At 33.9% G+C, this 26,821-nt stretch overlaps 1 protein-coding gene across 5 annotated transcripts in view; it reads right to left on the minus strand.

Moving 5' to 3' along the window:
* Window positions 1-26,124, minus strand: part of LOC149084934 (pantothenate kinase 3-like) — a 77,091-nt gene extending 50,967 nt beyond the window's left edge. Inside the window, exons 1-3 of one of the 5 annotated variants that reach the window (XM_089232673.1) lie at window positions 25,997-26,118; window positions 14,085-14,123; window positions 13,581-13,662 (exon numbers count right to left, since the gene is read on the minus strand). Coding sequence is in view for 2 of the 5 variants with exons in the window: in XM_089232670.1 (XP_089088796.1) it covers window positions 14,085-14,115 (31 nt within the window). In the remaining 3 variants the exon portion in view is untranslated. Of the gene's footprint in view, window positions 1-13,580; window positions 13,667-14,084; window positions 14,124-16,371; window positions 16,429-25,996 lie in introns of those variants that run through there. The other 4 variants (XM_089232671.1, XM_089232670.1, XM_089232672.1 and 1 more) reach the window with 4 other exon arrangements.
* Between the last annotated feature and the right edge of the window lie 697 nt (window positions 26,125-26,821).

Genomic DNA, 26,821 nt, shown 5'->3' on the forward strand with positions numbered 1-26,821 from the left:
TAAATTTTTTATATAGTTGTTTTTCCCCCCTCAAACAAAATTCCATTGTTTTAGGGGCATTCATGCAAATTTTCAAGGCATTCCAACCAGTGGTTCTTATTTTACAGCGTTTTGAAATTGGAACTTTGGTTATAATCACCTTGTATATCGTAACTAATCGCTAACCAATCTCTACATCAGTTATGCTCCATTAAACACATTTTGTATTTTTACTTAGTTTTTATCAGTTTTTTAAAAGTTTTTAACTAAGCATAATGAAAATAACTGGAAAAAACATCTCCATTATATACTTAATAACAACATTAAAAATTTTTAAATGTAAAATAATCCCTCTACAGTTATAAAATAATAAAATTGCAAAAGTTGGTTGTTAAAATTTAAAGAAATATTAAAGAAATATTTGCAGACTAATTAACATGGGAATAGTGTTAATTAGATTAATAAACATTTTATTTTAAATAATTATTAAAAGTTTGATTTGTTTAAATATATAACTGTTTTAATGTAAATGATATTTAAACCAAAAACCAGGTTTTTGGTTTTTTTCACTAACCCCACTTTTACATGAACTTTATCATTCTCTAAATCTGGGATTCCCAAACTGTGCTCCACCAAAGATTTCATGGTGCTCCACAAAGAGATTGGAAAATAAATAAATCATTTTTCAAACTATTCAAAAATTCATATTTATTCCAGGTTAAATGGGGATATGTTTTTTTTTCTTTTGAATAGACAAAAACAAAATAATGTTAATTTTAATATAACAAAACTAGCTATTATTCGCGGCTTCGCTCGCATGAATTTGGTTATCTGAATATTACTCAGTGATGATTTCCTCCATATAACATTTGAAGCCCTCACGATGCCCCTTGGGGGGGGGGGGATGAATTTTCAGAAATCCTGTCTTAGTGGGTATCTAAATTATAAAATATAATACTGCCTAAATTTCATATTTATGGCTTCAGAAATTTCGGCTCCTCATTGATGATTGCTGCTTATAACCTTTGAACCTCCTCCCCCAGGGAGTTGAATTTTGAAAAATCACTTCTCAGTAATCTACATTACAATACAAAAATTCTGACCAAATTTCATATTTATAGCTTCAGTGGCTTCTACTCAGCAGGATTTCTCCGTATGACCCCTCCCCTTATTGAACTGCTTAGAGGTCAAATTTCAAAAACCCCTTCTTAGTCTTTATGTCATGAAATAAAACTGTTAACCAAATTTCATGAATGCTACTTTTTGAGTCCTCTTATGACCCTCTTAGGGGTGAATTTGAGAAAAACCCCTTCTTACTTACTCTTTACGTCATGAAAAAAAACTTCTGACCAAATTTCATGCATTTCAGCAGTTTCGGCTTGGTGTGATTTCTCTATGTTACATTTGAACCTCCATAATTCCCCTCCATGGATCAAATTAAAAAAAACCTTCTTCGTTTTTCTTTGAAAAGTTTATTTAACATGATGAAATAGTACATAATAATGCGAGAAAAAAATTCATTAAGAGATCCTGTGGATCTGTATTGATGAACACGAAGTATCGATGAGTAATTACAATATGCAATTTCAAGGACAGAACAAACAGATAAACAGACAGATAAAAAGAGAAAAAAAAGATTGATAACATCGAAATAATTCTGCATCTGTGAGCAAGTATACAATCAGAATACAGTACGACATTGCAAATATTCAGTGTACTTTCATATACATTATGAATGAAGAATATGAAATGTTAGGATGATGAGAGAATTGTTTAGCGACTTCGACAATTGGAGGCAAACAGCAGGAAGTGTACTGGACATTGATAAAATTGGATTTAGTACTAACCGATAGAGCTGTTTTTTTTTGTTTTTTTTTCCAAAAATGATCATTGATGTTAGCTATTGAGAAAAGATAATTTTTTAACATTTTTTCAGCAACGGTATGGAAGGGGAACAAATAATATCATGTGGTAGTTTGTTATAAAATTTCGGAATAAGGTATGTAAAATGGTTTTCCTTCCCTGTTTTATGTATTAAGAGAATATTTAGAATGTTATTGTATCTATTTGATGTCCTTGATAAATTAATGGAAAGACTGAGTTGTTTTTTAGTAAGTAGGAGAATCAATTCATAAAAGTATAAATACTGCAATGGGAGTATGTTAAGTTGCCGGTAAAGATCGAATGACGGAGTTGAGTAATTGCCAGTTAGTGATCCGATTATTTTTTTTTGGGTCTGGATGATGAGTCACAACTTACCTGCCCCAAACAGTTAGTCCATATAATAGATGAGAATGAAAAATCAAAATAGTAATATGACAGCAAAAAATGGGTATTTACATAATGTTTCAGATAATAAAATTTATAAACTATAAAACAAAGTTTTGATTGGATATGTTTTACATGAGACCTCCATTTAAAATTTCTATCTATAACAATACCTAGGTATGTAATGGAGTTCACTTGTTCTAATGGAGTACAGGTACATGGCAGATCATTAGGACAGTTTTTATTATGAAAAATGAGATTACAGTTAGTATTCAAATTAGTGAGGTTTGAAAAACTAATGTATTTTGTTTTTAGAATATTAATTTTTTTTTTTGAGATCATTTGAACGAAACCAATTTTGGACTTTGATTAAATCATTGTTAATAATATGATTCAATGATTGATGATTTTTCCCAGAATTAAGAAGTACAGTGTACAGTCACAAATGTGATTATTTTGGCATTGAGTTCAAGGTTACAGAAATCATTAATATAAATAGTAAAAAGTAACGGTCCCAAAATAGTTCCTTGTGGAATTCTTCTGTGCATGTTCACTGGACTACTAATATGCTTACCACACTTAACAGATTGAGATCTATTATTAAGATAGGAATCAAATAATTTATGAGCAGTTCCTCTAATTCCATGTGAGCACTTTAGCAAGCAATATACTGTGATTGATGCTGTCAAAACATTTTGATATATCAAGAAAAATTGCTATTGTTTGTGTTTTGAGTTATCTAAGCTATCAACTACAAATTTACTAAATTTAATTAGTGCAGTTTCAGTGCTGTTGTTTGGCAGGAAACCATGTTGATTTTCTGAGGAAACAATTATTAATATTTATAAATGAGTATACTCTACATCTTACGATGGATTTTAAGATTTTGGATGCCATACTGAGAAATGAAACTGGTCTATAGCTGCTGAGATCATTCTTATCATTGGTTTTATAGATAGGGGTAATCATTGGCATATGCAAAGGGGGTTTTGGGGGTTATAACCCCCCCCCCCCCTTGAGCCCAGATTAGTGTTATTTTTACAGGATAAAACGTAAATCCCCCCCCCCAAAAGAAAAAAATTCTGAAACCCCCAAAAATTCTGCGTACGCCTATGGGGGTAATGATTGCCTTTTTGAGTGATTCTGGGAAAACACCACTTTGAAAACAATTATTAAATAGATCAGAGAGCATCTAAATGACGTTGTCAGGAAAACGCTTCCAAACTTTTGAGTTCATTGCATTGATGGAAAAGATACACAGTTTTTAGTTTGTTAATAATTTTTTTTCTTTCAATAATATTAGTTGGAGAAAGAAAAATTTAATTTTGAAAACCATATGTATGTATTGTTTATAGTCATCTATAGAAACTACAGAATTTCTTCCAATACCATTGAAATACAAGTTAAATTGATTGGCAAGAATCAGAGGTTCAACATTTTCTGGAAGTGCATTCTCTTTGTTAGTACCTAGTATTCTATTAACAAACTTCGAACGCTCAGTATTGTTAAAACATTTTCCGAGAACTTTAAAGAGTAGTACTGTTTTTTAGACTGCTTTATATCAAACTTGATTCTTGATTTTATATTTCTATAAGCAGTTTCTATAGAAAGGTCATATGAATATTTTCTTGTTTTTAGGTAAAGTTGTTTTGTCTTAATTAAATTGAAAATTTCGCCAGTAACCCATGGTTTACCGACCTTCTTCCTTGAAACAATGTTTCTGTCACTGGAATGATTTTGGACAATGACATTCATGGTGGATAAAAAGTTATCGAAATCATTTTCAGGATGAGTACGATCGAATCGAAATTCATAATTTTGGAGAAAATTTGACATATCAGTGTACTGAATAATTTTCATTTTCCTTATAGTTTGACTTATTTTATCTAATATTGTTGCGGCAAAATGAAGTTTACATACGATCGGAAAATGGTCAGTTATGTCTGTGTCAATTATTGATGAATAGTATTTGGTAATATTAGTTGAGTGACGTGGATAAATATGATCAATACAACTATTGGAAAGGGGCCTAAAGTTTGATCAGTTATTAAGGAGAGGAAGCCATGGCCTGACCACATATTCATGTAATCGAAATCGTCATTACTTGGTTTTAATATGTTAATGTTGCCTATCAATAGGACATTTTTAGATTTTATACAGTCGAATCCCATTATAACGAATGCCAAGAGACTGGAGGAATCACTTCGTTAAAACGAAATTTTGTTATAAAGGAATTCCATGTTACCTAGCATTATTCCTATGTAAACTTATTTGGGGGATTGGAAAAGTGTTCATTAAAACGAGATTTTCGCTATAACGGTATTCATTAAAACGGGATTCGACTGTATTTGTTAATATAGAGTGAAGTTCTTCAATAAATTCTGATTTAGAAAACGAGTGGGATCAATATAAACAAAGAATAGTTCATTTGAGTGATGGCTGGTTAATGCCAATCACCCCAGCTGTTTCCATTGTGATTGACATAATGTTATTATAATTTAAAGATTTATTTGTGCACACCAATATGCCCCCTACTCTTTCTCTGTCTCTCTCTCTACGTCATGGGAATAAATCAATATAGTTCGTCTTTATGTCATGAAATAAAAATTTCGACCAAATTTCATGAATATAGCTTCACTGGTTTCGGCTCAGTGTGCTTTATCTGTTATCTTTGAACCCTCCCTTATGACCGCCTTATAAGTGTTTAAATAAAACTACTGACCAAATTTCATAATCATACCCTCAGCAGTTTTAGCTCGGCGATGACGAATCAGTCAGTCAGGACATATTATTTTATATACGTCCGAGAAGTCGTCCCCAAGCAAGATGGATTGACGAGATCAGAAAAGTGGCAGGAGTTAACTGGATGGCTAAAGCATCAGACAGAGTAGAATGAAAAAATTTAGAGGATACCTTCATCCAGCAGTGGATTGAAATTGGTTGTTGTTGTTGTTGAGGATGATATATAGCTGTATCGGATCAAACATCTGAGGTTTCATTTTTGCACTAAACTGCATTTATCCAACCAGTGGGTGAGAAACTCTGGGGGGTATTTCTTTCCGGGTTGTGCCCATGCGGTATAGGACAACCCTGCGCCATATATCATTGATCACTGCACTTTTACCAACAATGTTTCAAACCACTTTCTCAATGAATTCTGAAGGTATTCAGCTGAAAGGCTGTTCAGAGTGTGCCAACCATTCCATTAACCACCATTGGTACATTTGGAAATGATATTTGCCATGAAAGTCCCTATAGATTTCTCCAAAATATTAAGCTCTAAGGGCATTGTGGGGCCTGGCATTGCCACAATTCAGTTAACGAAAATCTGACTCTTTTGCCATTCTTCCAGAAATTTATTGAAAACAGTTGGCTGCTACTTCTCACAGTAACATTCTCAAGTAAGAAAACTTTATCCTGGTGAGTAATGGCAGGCTGTGCTCAAGAATTTTGAAATAAAATTATAACCATTTGCTTCACAGTTTTATTTAATTAATTAATTTTAATTCTTTTAGATCTGGTCTGATTTTTTTAAATTAATGGATCATATGCATGAATCAAGATTTCATTGTCTTTGACGGTTTAGGAAAATATTTTTAATTTCCTCTGAGGAATTTCTTTACAAGAAACTCACGCCTAACTTTTTTTTTCTGTAAAAAGTGGCATAAATGAATAAATTTAATTATCTATATCTGGATGAATTTATTCCTTATCGAAGAAAGTTATGAAGTGAATTTCTTTTTTGGTAAGAAAAAAATAGTACAAATTTTTGCCTATTGACCTCTTGTTGACTGGGGAACATAAAATTTAAATGTTTCCATAATTTTTATTTAACAGGGGCGAAATTATCACTACTGAATTTTAGCTAACAATTTTTTATCTTTACATGAAGCTGTATAATCGTACCTTGAAATTTCTATCCCTATCAGCCACTGTTCATAAGAAACACCAAGTGAACATCGCAACTCCCCCATTCAGATGCACAGATGTGGGTGAATAGCATTAGAAACATTAGGGTGCAAACATAGTGAACGCTGGTTTCCAATTCTGCAAGTCTGCAGCATTATGGATTGGTTAAAAAACCTTAAATTCAAGTTCCTATCCAATCCTTAATGGCAGATTTGAAGAATTTGAAACTAGCGTGCATTATGTTTGTACCAGTGTTCACCAATAGGCATCAAGATGCCTGATTCATGCATGAAAATTCAATTTTACTCATCCAAATTTCATTGAAGAATGAAAATACTCCTTCAAATTTCAAGTAATTTTTTTTTTTTTGATCATTTTGTCATACCACTGTCTTTTTCTGCACATGAAAGCTAATTAGACCTTGACCTATGATTTATTGCTGATTCCGAACGGTAGGCTTGTTTTTTATACTCATCAAAGGGTTAGCGTACCAACCCCTCAATGTGGGACTCCCACCGATAGCAATTTTTTTCTGTGGTCATGTCGCTGTTTCTATTGTACCCCTGTGTCAGGAAAGTTTCTGACAAGGACGACACCTCTAAACATCCTTTGGTACTTCAGGTGAGTATCTTATCGACCTGGGCTACCACGCCCCATTTTCTTTTTAATGGAGTTATTTCTCACTAATAAAAAAAATAACCCATACAAATTTTTCGAAGAGTGAAATTACTCTTCAAAATTATATTTTGAGATAACACTGGTTTGTATCTTTAGGTTGTCAACCCGCGACACGCCATGGTAACAGAAGTAGCATGCAAAGTTTTCCTCCAAAATATTAAAGAAATTCTCTCTGATTTCTGAACAATTTCTTTCTCATCAATAATTGTCTTGTAGGCCAACAAACCTATATTTAGTATGGGGTGATTAACGAAAAAACGAGATAACTTTTATATATATTCAACTTTTTTATTTAATTTTATTCAAACAAAAACACATTGAAGAGAAGTTATGAGATAAGCAGAGTTGTCTTAGTAGCCCTGTTGACCCCTGGGCAGAGGACATACTGGACATACAATTTTTTTCTGTGGATGATCGGTTATCTGAAAAATCAGTTATCCGAACACCCCCCAGTCCTCAATCGTTTCGGATAATCGATGCTCTACTGTACTTACTCTCAAAAATCATAGTACCAGTTGCATTATTACGAAGCCCATTGAGATAGAGACACACAGCCCTGTAGGTAATTTTTATTAAAGGTATTTTGGTTTCGTTTTTAATTTGTAAACAAAAGCATAAAGGGAGAAGTAGGGATCAGTAGGAGATGCTAGGTTACTGGACAGGGAATTATTTCTCTATTTTTAGTCTTTAGCTCCTTGATCTCCGATCTAATAAAAGAACCAGGATATACTCAGGCTTATGCAGATGATCTAGTCGTGCGCATTCAAGGGCATGATTTATCAAAATTGAGGAATCTTGCTCAACGAACTTATACTCTGTCAATAGATGGGGTGATAAACACCAACTAGTATTTTCTGTGGAAAAAAACCAAAATAGTGGTATTTACATGGAACAGAAAATGGGAGCGTGGAAATCTAACCCTCAAGAGACAAGAGCTTACCACATGTGTCAAAGTGAAATACCTGCGATGTCGTTTGAACTCTAAGCACTCACGGAAATATTCGAAAAAGAGCTAAACAGGCCACTAATATGCTTATGCTATGCAAAAGAATTATTGGTAAAACCAATTGGATTTACACTGCTATTGCATGCCCCTAACCATAATGCTAAGTTAAGGATGTGTGATATGGCATTAGGTGTTAGTAAAACTTCCCATGAAACTGTTCTGCAAAATGTGCAAAGATTAGCCTGCATTATAATCACAGGAGCTCCACCCAGCTCTCCTTCTATTGCTCTTGAAACTGCTCTCAAGCTAACTCAACAAGCTGCAACTCAACTCTCAAGCTGCTCTCAACCTCTAAGATGGTATCTACAAGGAGAAGCTTTTAAGACCATGTACAGGCTGCTGAATAGTCTTTACTTGTTAACTAGGAGAAGACCCTTTAATTGCTTCATTATGAGGACTTGAAGGAATCGGCTTAAAGTCCAATCCACACCTTCTCCTGGTGCAGCTTGTAAGTAACCATGTTTAACACGTGGTGACTGGACGCGGATGGGCTTCCTCCAACCCGCACTGGCCAACATGGAGGATTATAGCCAAAAACCCTCTAAAAAGAAATATGAACTCTGTCAGTAAACTAAGACCTTAAATCCCTAGCAGTCTGAGTGTGCCTGGTTACAGCAGCAACCAGCAAGACATGAAGACAGAGGGCAGGACAGGTCTTAGACCAAGTGGCGCCCGGTGCAAGAGCAGTAGTCAGCCCCCCCCCCAGGCGCAAATCGTGTCTGACGAGGAAATTTTTGCTAGTCATTTCTTGTTCTATAAAATACGGGAAAGATTTATTCTACCATATTATCAGATTCTTGGTGTAGTGATCATCTCCTCCACTTCTTGGTTGGATATTAAGGGACGAAGAAGTAGAGAAAGCTTCTTCCTAGAATGGGATTACTGCTATTCAACTTGTAAACAAGCATAAAACCCAACTTGTTTGATTTAAGTAACAGATTAGAAACATTAAAAAAGCAAAACGGCACACATTTATGCAGGATACTCATCACAAGGATCTATCTTCTTGATACTCATTTTAATTGAATTTTATGGTAAAATATGGAGAGTGCATGCATCACGTACGGGCTAGGCTGCTAATAAAAGTGGTTAACTTACAGTGATATTTCCGTATGATTTCGTTCATTTATAAAACTCATGAACTTCATTTGAAATTATCCCTTCAGACCCAGTACTAAGAAACAGAAGGGGCAGGTAAACACCAGCTAAAGCACCAGGACCTGCAGCTTGGTCAGGCCCCTAACTATTCTGAGGCAACTTGGGCGGTGCCCCGAGCTGATTGGGGGGGGGGGGCACTTATAAATCCTCCTTTTTCTGAGCATAACTATTTCAAGGAGACTCCAAGAAAAGACTGCTCCCGAGAAAGCAAGCTACGGCCCTGGAGAAGGGACAGAGCTGTCTTGAGAGCATCATGGGCTCCCGGGCAAAGTGGTTTTTCTAAGGCCCTACCTAGTAAATTCTAGAAAATTTTAACTAAATCTCATTTTTGTAAGGCCCCTCTACTCTTGAGGCTTCCAGGCCGTGCCCAGGTGGGCCCATGCGTTAAGGCGAACACTGGGAAGGGGTTGTTTTCTCTCTGTAGATTTTTTTTTTAACCTTGGGGACTTCGGCTTAAATTTCAACGATAACGCACAATTCTTGAAGTTTGGGCCGAACATCCCTGAGGTTAAAAAAAGAATATCTAAAGCGAAAAGAAGCAACCACACGTTTGTGAATACAGGTTGCTATAAAAGGATTATGCATAATCGCCGGTAAAAGTGATAAATGTTGCAAAATTTATTGAACTTACCGAGACGATTGATGATTAGGTATTACCAATATGCTTTACAGATATGCTTTACCGATTCAACTCATTTACCGTAACATACATTTAATGCTATATTTCTTCAGCTTCAAAAAACCTCATTTCGAATATACGAAGACACATATCCGAAATTTCTCTTATTCGAAATGGATTTGTCGCTGTTTGTTTTGAATATGTGAGGTACACTACTTTATTTCCATATTTCAATGGAAGTCCCTATTAACCTACCCTATTCTACTGCGTCCGTAGATTATACGTTTAAAAAAATTATGTTTAAATAAAAACAAAACATCGGAAATTAATTTCTTATTGTGGATCGAAGTTGCATGAAAAGAGTCCAACTTCGAAGTGGCTTTAGTGCAGATAAACCACTGCATCTTATCTACGACTTTATTTTTTTTCCGCGAGAGGGATTTCATTAGTTATAATTACATTGGTAGATTTTTCAGATTGGGTAGATGACAGTACAAAAAATTGGCATTTTCTCTATAAAACCATGTTACACAACACCCCCTCCTCATTGAGAGTAATTTCATATTGATAAATGAAATTTTCTCATGTGGGTTATATACCGCTGCGGACTATACATGGTGCCTTTTTTCCCTCAAACTAGCGAAGTTTGTGGATTATAAGCAGCAAAGTTCAATGGATTTTGTTTGATTCTTATTCAAGATTAATGTCAAAAAAATTACTTACTTCAAAATGACTTTCTTTAAGATGATTAAAATTCTTACAAATCTTATAGAAAACTAATACAACAAAAATTAAAATAGACAATTTCACTATTAGGATCACCAGATTTTCATTTCGATCGAATTTATATTGAGGTTTTCGGCTCTTCTTGAAAGTCGATTGGAAAAAAAATCAAATTGAATTTCCAACATATGTTCCTCATTAGTTTCTTGAAAGGGGGGAAATGATGTCTGTTTACAGTCCCATTGTGGCCACAACTTACCAAGGCCTCCTAGACAGAACAGAGATACTGTCTAGGAGCTTCATGGGAGGCTCTACCGTTACTCACCAGGTATCTGGAACAAGATCCATGAAACTCCAAAAAGATGTTCAGTTGTGTATATGTACAGTTTGTTAAAATTTTTCATATATACACACATATGTGTTGCACTCAGGGGCACAGCTCGAGACAAAGTCTCTACCCGAGTGGGACCTATTTTTCGGCCCCCTGACCTCCCCAATTAAAAAAAACTTTTGTTTCAATCGCTTCGTTTTGATGCGTTCTAAGAAACAGAAATATTTTGTCATAACGTATGTTGAATTTCTTTTGGCCTTTTATCTTGGATTTGACGCTCCTAAAGTAAGCAGAAATAATTTCCTGTAATTTCTTTCACCCTTTTACCCCGGGTTTGGCACTCCTACTAGAGGGGGCAGAAATCATTTCCCCTAACTTTTTTTCGCATGTCTACCTCCATCAGAATTGGCGCCCCTCCTACAGCGGACACAAATAATTTTTCCAAATTTTTCTTTGCCCTTTGATAGATAGTACATCTGATAGAGTTGCAAAGCTGGTTATGCAAATATCAAGCAGATACTGGATACAGATTACACAAATCTACGCACCAACAACAAGCTATTCTGAGGAAAAAGTAGAAGACTTTTATGAAGAATTAGACGAGATGAATAGTAAAGGAAACCATCATATATCAAAATAGTGATGGTGACTTCAATGCCAGAATTGGAAAAAGAAGAAATTATGAAAACTCAGAAGTCATGGTTACGGTGTCGAAACGACAGAGGAAATCGACTCGTTGAATTTGCTGAGAGCAAACAGTTATGCATCATGAATTCATTTTTTAAAAAGAAACCCCAAAGAAAGTGGACCTGGAGAAGCCCAACTGGAACAACTAGTGAGATTGACTACATCCTATGTAGCCACCGTCAATTACTAATTCACACTCTGTATAGGAAGTTTATTTGAACTCATGTGTATTTTTGATGAAACTTTCTTCCTTTCTCCTTATACTTCATGTTTTACTTATTTAACTTCATTGTTATTATTATTATCTATATGCTACATGTGTTATATTAAGCTGTGATTGCCCCAGTAAGTGCATAAAGTCACAAAAAAACACTACTAGTGGGAACAGTGCCCTTAGACACATGGTGATCGAAAACAAATGATATGGTCCGAAGTCTCCCAACTCTATCAATCTGATGGGAGGGGAGCTATGCATGTATTTAGTCATAATATAATGGTCCCCCCTCCAACCCTGATACAGCTGAAAACATATAAGACAAAAAGAAAGCTACATCCTTTTGAATTGTTACACCCATTCATTCTCACAGATTCAGCCTCTTCCAACAAAGTGATGTGTCATCAAACAAGACTAGAATTTTCCAACCCACGGCAGGAAAAACACTCATCTGAGCTTTTTGGTCATAACCTAACTCACCAGATCTCAACCTTATCAAAAAAGCACATTTTGACATTTTGGATGCCATGCAATGAGTTATGAGATAAAAAAACCTAGAACCATTTTTTTTAAATACAACAAAACTGTGACGTACATATTGCTAACAGAATAATTATATAAGCTGATGCAGTGATATCGCCATTACTTTTTTGAAGCTATGTGGTTGAAAGAAATGTCCAGATGGGAGCTTGGGTGCAGAGTATAGTACAAATGCATACACATTGTAATTCGTCAATTTTATGTTCAAATCTTGCCTGGGTGGTTGACTAAAATTGCTAAGTGATTCACCTTATAAAATGGCTCTGGGGATGTAGTCCTTACTTCATTATAGTAATATAGTTTTGACCACCTTTGGAGAATCAGCAAAGTATTTGATTGATATACAAATTTTTCTAGTATTTCTGTGCAGGGTTGGCAAGGTTTTGGACAGTATGGTAAAAACCATGGTAAATACTATGGTTTTTACCATACTGTCCAAAACCCTTCTGTCCTAAACTGTCCAAAAGCTCCTATTTATAATTGTAAGTGAAAAACTTTACAATTTGGTGAAGTAACTTCTATAATCAAATTATAAACTTTAAACTATATAAATTACATTATATTATTAATTACATTAAATATAATAAAATTTTGAAATTCAAAACAGTATATTTAAAGGGTTTTATGACTGATATCAGGTTATCAAGCTATAGGATTGCACTTGAAAACTAAACTGTCTTGAGGTTAAATATTAGATTTATTGAAACATGAAAGCTATACAAAAATGGGATAGAAATTTGCACAAGAAAATTATAAAAATGCAGTAGATATGACTATAGAATGAAATTAAACTTATGCAATAATCAAACACCAATAATCAAGCTTAGCTGCACCTCTTAACATTTGATAACACATAACTAATTATTTAGCTGCCCTGTTTGTGCTGAAATGATTTCTACGATTACAAAATTTGAAAATATTCTTACAATTGATGGATAACTTGTAGGACAGGAAAATTTGGAAAAAAAAACCAATGTGTTAAAGACAGTCTTTTGACAAGCCTTCTTCCAGTGGTTTTTTCTGACTTCTGTCCATCATGTGATAGGATTGCATATATAGTTTGAATTTATTCGGTGAAATATTAGCTTTTAGCCTCATAAGAGCAACAATTTAAGTTCAACAAAAATTTTGGATCTTGAAGTCTTTTATCATCATATAGGCATAATCTGTGTTTGTGACATTGTGTTCTGTTAGTCATGTGTAGGTGCTACATAGTGGTCTCCTTTTGTTCAGATATTTTCCTTTATTTAAAATTAATTTTTAAATTCAAAATTGTGAATGTAAACTAGAAAGTTCACTTAAAAATAAATAAATAAAACGTTTGAAAAGTCAAAATGGAACAAGTTACATTAAATAAACATTAGAACATTGATATTTATTTACATCATTATAATGTCATCTAATAAAAAAAAATATTTATGTTGAGTTTCACAACAATGCAACGATTGTGACTATGCACATTTGGTACCTTCAATATAATGTATTTTCTAAAGAAAAGTTTTCTGACAGATTCGGCAGGGTATTGGACCATCACTGTCCTAAGTGCAGTACTTGCTTCACAATCATACATGAAAAATAAGATGTGAAGTAGAAAAAAAATAACATTTATATATAACAAGCTAAAAAACAGTATTTATTTAAGCAGTTATGAGAGTGATATTAATTTACTATCAAATTTCCAGCTTAAAACCATCAATCTGTTGAAACAATTAACTTTAAAAAAATCAAATGATACCTTTTGAAAGATTTTTGATTTAGTTAGGTTATATTCTGTTAATATATTTTTTTAATATGTTAGCACCATGAAAAAAAATCTATAGTTTATCCCACGTGCCCTGTTCAAAACCAGTTTTGGAAGACCAAAACTCCAACCCTGCTTCTGTGTATAATTTTTGCAAGCCCTTTCTGAAACGTTATACATAGAAAAAAAGAACAGTTATTAAAAAGCGTAAAGGATAAAAATATAACATACGAGGTGAAATGGTTTTCTGTGCTTCAGCCATTTAGAAATCTGAGGAAATAAAAGAAAAATTAGACAGTAAAAGTGCAGTAGTACATTGATTATCCAAATATCAATTATCTTACCCACTGTTACATTCATAAAAAGGAAACATGCAGCTTTGAGTTGTTTTTGCAGCTTTCATTTTAAAACAATACTAAAAAGTTTCAATCACTGGAATGCAACAAACAAAAGAATACGGATGATGATTCTGTGTTTACCATATCCAACAACTACAAATAGCTATTTCAAAACATTTTTATTCATAGCAGTACATAAATTGACAGCTCACAGTCAATTGACAATTCAACTGTTTTAAGCTCTATTGCATTTGCAGAATGCAATGCCAGTGCCATATGCATATTGTTCTCCAATGCTGTTTGCCTTTGCCCAAAATGTATGCAAATTTCAAAAATAACCCCATTTAGTCAAATTATCATGATTTTTCTTCTTTCAGCTTAACTTATGGAAATCAATGCATGTGTATACAGGGTGATTCAAAACTCTTGGTACAAACTTTAAGTGGTGAAGCACGAAGCACACCTAAACACCCCCCCACCCCCTATAGATTGTGTAGTCGAACTGCAATAGCAAAATGTGGTGAAGGGGACTTTTACTGTTTATAACAGCACTTCACGGCAGAGCAAACACCATATTTTTCTTGATGTATTTGCTGCAATGTATAAGTATCCAAGGGCACATGTAGTTAAAGCAAGATGAAGCTGGTGCATTTTTGCTGGGAAATTTTCTGGAGATGCATTGTGCAGAATTACTCATACTACACTACCAATTCTACTCTAATGGATTGGACACATTGGATCTGTTACATGGTTTCCATTCCCTGCAGTCTCTCCTTTCTCTCAATTTCTTTTGAGAGTCCATTACATAGCAAAAAATGTTTGATAAGGTATGTTCTATATTACAACTTGAAGTTTGTGTCAAAAATTTTGAATCTCCTTGAATTTATATATGAAACATTTGAGCAAGACAGCAAAGTTTTTTGCGGTAATTCCATATGACTCACCTTGCAATCAGAGACTTTTTTCAAATTGCATTGAATGTAAGTAAAATTTCTATTAAGATTAATAAACCAAATTTTTTTTGTGAACATGTGTGAGGACATGTTCTTGAGTGACCAATATCATAATTTTAAACTTAAAAAAAAATCACTTTTGTAGCCATATTTCTGACAGTGACTTACGTTACAGAAAAAGGGAAGTCACTTTTTTAGAGTTACACAAACCTGAATACTTCTGTTCTTCTATAAGGAATTTTTGGAAATTAACTGCTAAAATGAAAGGCTGACATTAACTAAGATATTTTTAATGTAAAAAAATAGGTTTTTAATTTGATTTAATAATAGTCAACGCTCGTTATAAAGACCCCACATTATAGTGACCATTCCATTACAATGACCGGTACGATAAGTCCCAAATTTTTTCATGGAACAACTATCATATATGTTTTACTTTCAATATAGTGAGCCTCCCAATATAACGTCCATTTCTGACAGCACAGGAGGTCGTTATATTGAGCGTCAACTGTATAAATAATTTTGTAGGCATGACTCATATACAAAATTATTTATAAAAAATAAAAAATTATAATTACTACAAAATTATTTACATGAGCCACAATTATATGCGTTGCATATAATTTTGGCTCATGTTACATTTGTGAATTTAGATATTGTTGATTAAATACTTTAAAGGTGTTAAAGGATCATTTTAGCTTGTAGAGTCTTTTAATGTTATGTTTAAATATGTAGCGTCATTGTATGTATATTTATTACAAGATAACCTCCATTGTTTGTTCTTGATTTTTTTTTATAGCAACTATTTGGAAAAAGTAAAATTTAACTATAGTAAAACATAACTAAAATCTGTATTTTAGTTATATTTGACATCCATATTTTTATGATCATCTTTCTTCAACCACCTCGTTAGGCATTTTGCCTGTTCTGGCCTTTGCATTTCTATTGTATTGTTATTGATATTTTATTGCTATATAGGTCTCACTCATATCATATTTAACAGTTCAATGACGAGTTAGAGCTTTTTATTAAAAAAACAAAGAAAAACATGTAAACCCTTTATTTGGCGGTGTTGCTTTAAAAAAAAACCCCAACACACATGGTTTTCTTATATTTTTCAAGTAAAGGCATTGCATATTTTGAGCTCGTTGTGGCATCGATGCTTCTAAGCAACTCCTAGACATTTGATTTTTATTTGTGAGTTGTTCATGGAGTTCCTATAATTACCAGCATAATGACTCAAAGATGTTCTATTCTTTGTCATTCTATTCTTGTCTTCTATTTCTACAAGAAAAGCAAAAATGATTTTTAACCCTTGCATTTGGAGAGAAATACCATGAGTGGAGGAAACATATGGCTGTGCATTCTTCAACAATCATAGAAAAGTAAGTCGGCAAACAATAAATGACATTCTTAAACCATTAAAATCTACATAAATCATATAAATACAGTGTGTTCCCTGATCAAAACACAGTAAAATCGTCAAACATTACACTTCACTCATAGTTCAAAAAATATGTGGTAGATGGCAGCACTACACCAAGCATTACACAGAAACAAGCTTCACGTTAGGTTCAAAACATGGACACGCACATTTCAACATGTACCAATTCGTTAGAAATTCCGCAGAGGCATATGGACGAGATACATGTGTGGTTTAGTAGTAGTCGTGTGTTCCCTGAAGTGCACCATCCCATTTTTTTTTAATACTGACAATATATATATGCTGTATTTCTACGTATAAAGAAACGTTCCCTGATGTACAAGGTGCTGCATGTACCCCCCTGTTTTCGGATTCTTAGAATGCGCTTGAGAAGGGTAGTGTAAATATATGTCATGCTGTCTGGGGATCACGCTGTCTGTGTGTGGGAGTGTATAGAAGAAACCCATATACTCGCGCTAGTTGAGGTTTTTTTTTTTGCAAAGAGTGGCAGCAGCTCTCATCTGCTTTCACCAATTTAATTAAATTCTCATTTTTCTTGATGTGATAGAATTACTGCTGAGTCTATGTGTCATTATCTTAATTTAAATACTACATATATATTTTTTTTTTTCATGTAATATAGCATTCAGGATACCTCACTTGCTTAATATAACCACCTGAAAAATTTTTCCTCTGGATATTTCAATTCTTGCCAATTAAAGGGTTAATTACTAAGCATATAAACATTGATATATATTAGATAGTGATAATGAGGTCTCAAATTATCTCGACATAATGACTGTAAATAGCTTCACTGGTTTACAGGAGCCAGTAACTAGAGAATTAAATGAAGGTGGTACCTGCATTGATCATAATTTTTACAGATCAAATAAAAATATATTGCAATGATTTTCTGTCCTTCAAACCCACATTATAGATCATTATCCAATACTTGGTTACATTGACTTTTCAAGATCAAAAGATTCTTAAAAATAATTTAGAATAGTTCAAAACAAAGATTATATTAAATTTGAAAAATTCTACTCACTGTATATACTCGTGTATAAGCTGAGTTTTTTTGTGGAAAAATTTGTTCCTCAAGTGTGGGGGGGGGGGGGGTCCGGCTTATACTTGCGTCAGTTTTTGATGAGAAAATATCGACCTCCGTAATCAGTAGTAATTTTTGTAGCAGTGTTCGAGAGACCAGCATTATTAGTATGGGATATGTTCAAACCTCACAGAACCGATAATGTCAAAGCCAAGATAAAGAAATCGAAAACATGATTGGCTTTGATACCAGGTGGGCTAACATCGATTGTACAGCCTTTAGATGTGAGCATCAATGAGCCTCTCAAAGACTACTTGAGGAATTTGTGGATCGAATGGAAGTTCCAATGACAAAGAAACTACAAAAAGTGGTGCCTCGAAGAAACATGACATTGGCCTAGTGTGCCAATGGGTACATGAGGCGTGGAATTCTGTTTCCGCCAAAATTATCATCCGATCCTTCAAAAAGTGTTGCATCAGCAATGCGATAGGCGGAACTGAAGATGATATCGTCTTTGAAAGTGACTATGGCGATGACAGCCCAGATGTGGATAAAAACGAAGATGCCGCACCCCCTATGAATGTCTGATGGATTACGATGAACTTGAAGACTCAAAAGAAATGGATTAAAAAGTTTGAATCATTTTCTATTGTAAATTTTCGCAAAATATTCATTTTGTATGAAAATATACAAATTTTTTTCTCTAAAATGCACAGATTTTTTGGGGTCGGCTTATACATGGGTTTTGAATTTATTGCGGTTTTGGTGGTCCTGAAGTGGGGGGGGGGGTTAGTTTATACACGAATATATACAGTAAATGTATCTTTTGAAAATGTTTTCTCTCAATACACCATACTAAAATATAAATGATTTTCAGATATTATTTTTTTAAATAATCTTTGGACTAAAACAGAACAAAGTAAATATAATGGAAGAAATAAGTGGATAAATAACGAATTAATACAGAAAATAGTTTTAAAGAAAGTTTATATATAGAAAGCATAAGAAATATCTCAACATACTTACATATGAAGTGGAGTCTAGAAATTATGACAAAATGTTATATATGACACTGGTTAGAACCCTTGAAAATCCCAGGCTGACTTATCAGCCATCTTTATGCAAAGTGTGACATCAATATTATAACTAAAACCAATAGCTATTTCTTATGCTGTTTTTTTAATGATTAGACTTCACTTTGAACAGAGAACTGGTTTTGCCACTTTAAGATGGAGGGCAATGAGTCAGCTCTGTATATTCAAGAAGGTGCCTTACCACTGGCCACTACCCTCCCACTATAAAACCCTGGCATCCTCATAGCAAAAACAAATGTATTTGTCTAAAAAATTGCTACAAGGGTAAATGACAAGCAACATATTGAGGGATTTAAAATACAGTACTGCACTATGACGTAATAATAAAATATGAAATACATTTTATTCAAGTATTTCCATTGATTCTTCATCAGATGGTTGTGAAACCTGATGAATCTGTTGGCAAATTTTTTAGCCTTAGAGGAAATCACATGGAGTTTCCTACCTCCAAGAGCTCTGAATTTTGGAGGCTTGTGGGAAACTGGTGTCGAGTCCTTCAAGTACCATTTCAAAAGAGCTGTTGGGTCTTCCAAACTCACGTTGGAAGAGTTTCAGACTATTATGACCCAAATTGAAGGCATATTAAACTCTAGACCACTTACACCCTCTATCGCCAGACATCAATGACTTTGTGGTTCTAACACCAGCTCACTTTTTGATTGGACAATCGCTTAACACCACTGTTGAGCCTGACCTGTGCCACCTTGGTGAGAACTGACTATCCCAATCGCAGCACAACACGAATTGTTCAGTCCATCTGGAAGCGATGGCAGATGGACTACCTAAGTTCGCTCCAGCAATGAAATTAGTGGCACTTCTCGAAATCAAATGTGCAACATGTGCCATGGTGATTGTCAAGGAGGATAATGTGCTGCCGTGTTACTGGTTGCTTGGAAGAATCGAAGAAACCATCCCAGGTTCAGATTAGAAGGTTTATGTTGTGATTGTACGAACTAAAAATGGACTAATCAAACAATCCATAGCAAAAATTTGTTTCCTCCCACTTCAAGGGAATTTAAGTGACTCTGGTCTTCATGTAATTTTATTATATAGTGTTCTTTTTGTTTATCATATTTAATCAGATATATCTTAGTATTTTCATTTGTGCATTTTAGCTGCATAATTTCATATAATAATCATGTTCTTTAAGCTTTTCAGAGTGGATTATTTATTTGAATTACTGTATATATGTTTGTTGTATTTTGAATTATTATTTGCAATACATGTTTGATTACAGCAGTGATGTGTTTAGATGTATTTTTCAGTTCCTTTCGATGCCTACATAAGTAAGATACATTTATTTTGCAAATGTATTATTGTTATAATACAGTTCATGCATATTTTGTATCATTCGATCATTGCAAAGTTATATATGCTTATGATTCTTCATAATTACTTTTGCAATGTGTTGTGTAAAAGTTTTCATTTCAAGCAATTTTTTTAATTTCTTTTATATTGTATTGAATTGGTGTCGGTTGTAATTAGCATTACAACGCTGGGCGGGATGGAAACGCCTCACACTTTTATCTTCGGCTCCTGAAACAAGATGGAATTGATATAAACTTTCGTTTTTCTTTTTCTTGTCTTTTTCTTCTTATTATTATTACATTTCTCTCAGGAGATATATGTGTGTATGTTTACAACTCAATGTGTGAGGTTGTCTTGTGTAATTTTCCCCCGAGTTTTATCAATGCAAAATTGAATCACCCTTCTATGTTGAGTTTTTAAAAAAGTGAGTTATTTATTCATGGTATTGACCAGAGTCTTTCAATGAAGGAACGCATGCTCTGAAAACAATGACTTCATTTTTTTAATGCATTTTCTATTTGGGCTGAATCTTTCATTTAATATGAAATGGTTCAAATAATTTTAGAAAAAGATGTGTAAAAACACTTAAAAAAATTCCTAGCTGGATGTGTTAATCGGACTCTAGTGACAATAATTCTGATGATGATTGGTGTGAAAATTCAGCTCAAGAAGCGACTATTTTATGTTAGTTATGTTAGTGTGTGCATTCATATCATCAAAAATGTTTGTTAGCTGAATCTGTATTCGTTAGCCGAGGTAGAAAAACCACAAAAAAATCTTTGTTAGCTGAATCTGTATTCGTTAGCCGAGGCAGAAAAACCACGAAAAAATCTTTGTTAGCCAAAAAATTCGTAAGGTAAAGGCATTGATTAGCCGAGTTATCACTGTACTTACAGAATCATTTTTTTTCTAACACTTGTTACAATTTTACATCTAATTAAAAAAATGTCAACCATTATTTACTCTTAAGTATTAATGCATCATAAAATTTACGACTTATTTTTCCACTCTATATGTTCTTTGCCCCTTTCAGTAGCTCAATACATTTCTTGTCTAGGTACATCCTTCAGCTAGTGAACTTGTGTAATTCATGCTCACTTCCAGATTATTGCAGTAGGATTCTATTTTCAGTTTTATGTTTTCCCTGTCCGAGAAATTCTCCCTGACATAACCTCTTTCACAAAAAGGGATATACACCACACAATAAAATACAGTAAAACCTTGTTAAGTCGTCACCCTGATAAGTCGTCACTCCGGTTAAGTCGTCACTCCGGTTAAGTCGTCATTTTTCTTCAGACCCTTCCAGCTCACATGGACCACAATGTTATTAAACCCTTGTTTACTCGCCGCAAATTTTGGTTAAGTTGTCACTATGAAAAAGTTTGAGAAAGAGGAACAGACTATTTTTATGGCTCCCATTAAAAAAAGAGCTTATTAACAGCATTGCCATATGCTTAAAAGTCACCATAAAATCCCATATACTCAAACGGAACAGTTTAAGTAATGGAAGTTATGCTGGGGAAGTTCATTTGCCGACTAAGGTTTTTGGAATGTTAGGGACTGTTCAAGCTAGATCTCATTTCTGCCGGGGCTCCATTGGAGAAACTGGACCAACCGCGAGACACCCAAGCTCTGTTGAAAGAAGCAACGTAAGCATTTCGCCCCCGGGCATCTCCGGCAAAACCAAAATTTATTGATATGTCAAAGATTACATATAGTGCAAGGAAATTAAAAATTATGTAAATCGAAGAATCAAATTAATCAAGTTAAAGTCAAAGTGCAATGTGGGCACGGATAATAAATAATCATAGAAAGCATGGACTCTACTAATTTAAGGCTTGAAATTTAAACAAAATATTTTTGTTGAAAAAATTAGACATTCTTTCCCAAGTTGAGTTCTTCTGTTTACTTTTCCCTGTCCAGGGCCTCTCCACCAAGTCAAAAGTGTTTTAGATTACTTTGTAGTTGCATCATGAACGACTGATGAATTCAAACACTAAAATTAAATTAGATGTATATGTAAAATTAATGTGCTATTGAGAGTTCTGTTATGAAGAAAAGCTACCTATTCTAACAGCTGCTCTGTTAGTCTATAAATTAAAAATTACTAGTATAAATCAAAGTGTACAGTACATTTCACCACAATAATTTAAGTAATAAGAGATAAAAAAGATAAAAAATTGCTATTATTTTTTCTTTCGCAATCTATAAATTTTATTAATATTGTTATTTTGATTCATACTTTAATGTCATATTACTTTAAATTTTCATATGATTTTCATAACATTGCATATTAAAACTGACGGAACTCCACTTAAGCCGTCATAATTTTTCGATAACTTGAGGTAACGACTTATCGAGGTTTTACTGTATAATCAGTAAATTTTTAATTTATGCAAAAAATTCCAATTACTATAACTTTTTAAAATTAGTTTGTTGGTCTTAGATTTACACAGATATTCGACAGAATATCTAAGCATTATTTCACCGAACCGAATATTTGGCAAAAGGGCTGAATACAGAGAATAGCAGCCAAATAAATTCATCTCATTTCTAATTAGTAGGATTACAGTGAAGAAAGTATAGTAGTATTTCAGTTTTTTCCATGGAAAATTTAGCAATGCCGGTCGTACTTTTCTTGATTTTTTTTCCACGTCAATTATTAGAGACATAGAGAGGTTCTACATGTCAGTATGAGTCGATTAATAGATCCAAAATCTGTTTTTAATTAATTTATCTATGGATTTTTTAATGTTTTACTTTCCACCTATTTTTTCCTTTATATAATTAATTAGTTTCAAAACAGTCGAAATTCGATTAAATTAATTTATTGTAAATGAATAAATTTGTAACACGTATATATCATCAACATTCAATAACTCTATAGTGGAAGTGAAGATCCTTATGTCGGCGATAAACAAACATATTTCACAGTTTTGGTTAACTTACAGTAGCACTCAAAAGTCTTTTGATGGCAATAAATTTGTCTACAAATTTTGTGTTTGAATTATTTAATAAAATCTATCGTATAAAACAAAAACACTGAATCTCATTGCAAACTATTATGACCAAACAATTACTTATCTGCACTGTGTGTATATATATATAATCAGAAAAAAAATTAATCACTCGTATGGTGGGTGAAAAATCTTTTGACACAAACAATAATGCACACAACTAATAAATAGTCAAATCCGTCATGTCATGGGCATTATAACAAAGTAGAATCAGCCAACTCTTTATTGGAAGCCTTTGAATTGTATAACTACTTGTGATGTTTTGGTATGGATTTAATAAGTTAGTGCCATGGTCAGTGGGTATTTTTTTTTTTTCATTCTTTTTTTCACACAAATGAAAAACATTCAAATTTATATAATTCCTGGCTCCGACTCGTATCAAACTCAATCCAGAAATGCTTGATGGTATTCAAATCAGGGCTCTAACTTTACGATCCATAAAACTCTCATTTTTTTGCCTTTCAGGTAATGTCTAATAACTTTTGAACTATATTTACTGTCATTGTTTTTCTGAAATATCAGTAATAGTGGCATGTGTCAGACCGTTACGGATGACATGTGGTTATGAAATACATTTTTGTAATGAGACTTGCCTCTTGTGTTTTTTTCAGAAGGTAAAGACTAATATCTTTAGCAGAGAAGTATTCCCACTTCCATCTTCATGTTTAATAGTAAGAACATATATATATATATATAAAATACCTTAATAATTACCTTTTTATTTGCCTTATAACTACCTATAAGAACCTGTAATACCTATATGTGTATTATATATTGACCAGAGATGCAACTGGTTATAAGGGGCCTCTTCTTCCCCCCCCCCCCCGAGATCAAAAATTAAAAATATTTTTGTAGAGAATTAAAATATATTGGAATAAAATAATTTATTTTATACTATCTGCGAAGAATTTGATTCTGGTGCCCCTCCAAAAGCCGATTCTGCCTACACACCAGTGATTTTCGCGTTGCGAAACGGTGACTAGTGCATAGCAGCTAGATGACAAAACTGGATATTCAAGGTCGAGTTTTTACAGATTCGGTTTTTTTCCACGATATCGGGAAGGTTTTACAATTTGAACGAGCGTTCCAATCCTTTACGATTTAAAAAAAAAAACGGGCATTCGCAATATTGTAGGAACAAGACGAATTTACGCCATAGAGACGCGGTCTCTCAATGCCGGCCGATAGCCGCAAAAGTACCGTAATTTCCCGTATATAACCAGAAGGGAGAAAATCTGCAGGGTAATAAAAATCCGAAATTTGAAACTTCTGTACACGGCCCCTCATTCAGGAAAGCAACTAGATATCCCTCATCTTAAGCCGGGTTTTCCTAGGAATAAGTTTTTTGCACAGCGTGAACCGAATTAGACCATTTCGCGCCGGCAGAAACGTGTTACATAATTACGCTACGCGTTTGTATTTTTCTAGCGTGGCGCATCAGATCAGGGCGGCTATATTATAGTACATGACCTTGGCATCAGCTACTCTGTCGTCTGCATGCTCCGATTTGAAGGGAAGCGAAAGAAAACACGAGAGAGAGTGAAGAGAACATCGGCAAAACGCGCGGCGCGCGGCGCATTTGACTCCACCAGAAGCAGTGGGCCAATCAGGGGCGTAGTAGGAAATTACGTTCTGTGGGGGGGACCAAAGTGACAGAACAATGGATTTGGCCATCTTTTTCCCTTTTTTCGGTCATTTTCTCACATTTTTCTCGCTACACCCTTGGGGCCAATCACGCCCGACGTAAAGCTCTGTCGTGAGGCGTATTGCGCTCTGTAGGTATAGGCGGAGATTGACTTAGAAGTCTGGGGGGGGATGATGTCAGCTCATATATACATTAGATCAGTCGACTCCACCTTTGACGCTGGGTGGGGGGGGGGCGTATCTCCGCCCATGTCTGTAGGAAAATGGTCATGCTGCTTTTTTTATCGGTGAGTGGACGGCGTGTCGCGCGATCATGATACACGGTAAAAAGAAGAAAAAGAAAGGGTAAAAAGTTGGGGAGGTTTTTCCCTCTATTTTTTTTCTTCTTAGAACTAGGAAAGAACGCGTCTCGGAGGACGAGTGAACAAAATTTTTACGTGTCCTTTTCCGAAATTCCGGGTATTTGACGGGTTATAACGCGTCAATGGCATCTCTGTTGCCTATTTGTACCTGGATTGTTTCTCTTGTCAATGGGGAGATTGGCACGACTCTCCCTCTTCCTTCTGTAATTAAATATAAAAACTATCTTTTTTTTTCACTTGGATGAAAACCAAACAAGCCATTCAGCCGAAGTTTTACAAGTGATACATTCACATGTTTCAAATGAAATTCATCAGGTTCTTCGCATAGTGGACATTTTGAGGTTCTCTCTTTGCTTGCATTTTCATTGCTCTATCATATTTGTTGTCTCCTTTAGTCATATTGAAAGATAACTACTTTTTCACAGGTTCCCGAGATTATTGAACATTGAACTGTCTATACAAATTATGAACTGTCCTGAAATATCAAAATCACTTCGTTATGTATTTTGCATAATCCTACCATAAATTCATATTAAATTAATCCAAATTTTTGCTAATCCAAAGTCCCAGTCTTAATTACTTTGGATTAGTAGGGCTCTAGTGAAGAAAATATAATAGTATAAATTTTCTTGATTGAAACTTTAGCGATTCTGGTCGTACTTTTCTCGAATTTTTTTCGCGTCAATTATTAGAGACAGAGAGGTTCTACTGTACATGTCAGTATGGGTCGATTAATAGATCGAAAATCCGTTTTCAATTAATTTATCTATGGATTTTTATTGTTTCACTTTCCACCTCTTTGTTCTTTCATAATTAATTAATTAATTTCAAATGATCTTTCTAGGGACATCCAGTAAATTCAAAATTTCACTTCGCTTCTTAATAAAAAATCATGATCAAAAGTCCAAATTCGATTAAATTAATTCATTGCAAATGAATAAATATGTAATATGCACCATAAGAATTTCCGCAGCAATACCACACTGGAATACTTTCTCAACTTATCGAAGTTTGATCTCAAATGTTTTCAACAAAACACGCGTAAATATTAGTGGAGGTGTAGATCCTTAAGCCGGCCGTAAACAAACTGATTTCGCGGTTTCGGTTAACTTATAATGAAGCGCTCTTGTTTACATTGAAAAAAAAAACCTGATCAAAAAACCAAAACAGCTGTAACCGTGGTGACGTGCGGTGAATTTAGAAAAAGTTAAACTATAAATTATCTCACACACACACACAACTCTCACTTTAAAAATAGGGTGCATTAGTATTAGTGGTGACGTCACGACCGGCAGCGCTGATTCTAAATAAACATGAGCTGGGCGAGATTATAAAGGAAAACTCCATAGGACGCGTACATAGGTGAGTCTGTTTAAATTATTTTTCTTAAAAAAAATATGATCAAATAAGACTTCTGAGCTCTTGAAATGGAAACTTCAAACTCTTGTGAACATGCGATGTTAAAAATATATGAATAATTTTCCTCTAATTAGCTATGAAAGCTTTTTATGTCGCGCTTGCTATCCGTTCACGTGCATTTGGCCTAATTGCTCTGAATATATTTATTTCATTAAATTTGAATTTTTATTTTCAAATAACTTCATTTCATTAATTAATTAACTCTTTTTGATCAATTATTTCTTTTATTAAATCTGAAATTTGTCCCGATAATTCTAAAATTAATTTTTTAATTAACTTTAAATTTTCATCAATTATGAACTTATTTCTTTCAAAAACTCTCAATTTGTTCATAATTTATTACTTTTATCAATTCTGAAATT

Source organism: Pholcus phalangioides, unplaced genomic scaffold (assembly GCF_987345545.1).
Source record: "Pholcus phalangioides strain wild (caught in Gottingen) unplaced genomic scaffold, Ppha-v1.0 ptg000007l_1, whole genome shotgun sequence".
Lineage (NCBI taxonomy): Eukaryota > Metazoa > Arthropoda > Arachnida > Araneae > Pholcidae > Pholcus > Pholcus phalangioides.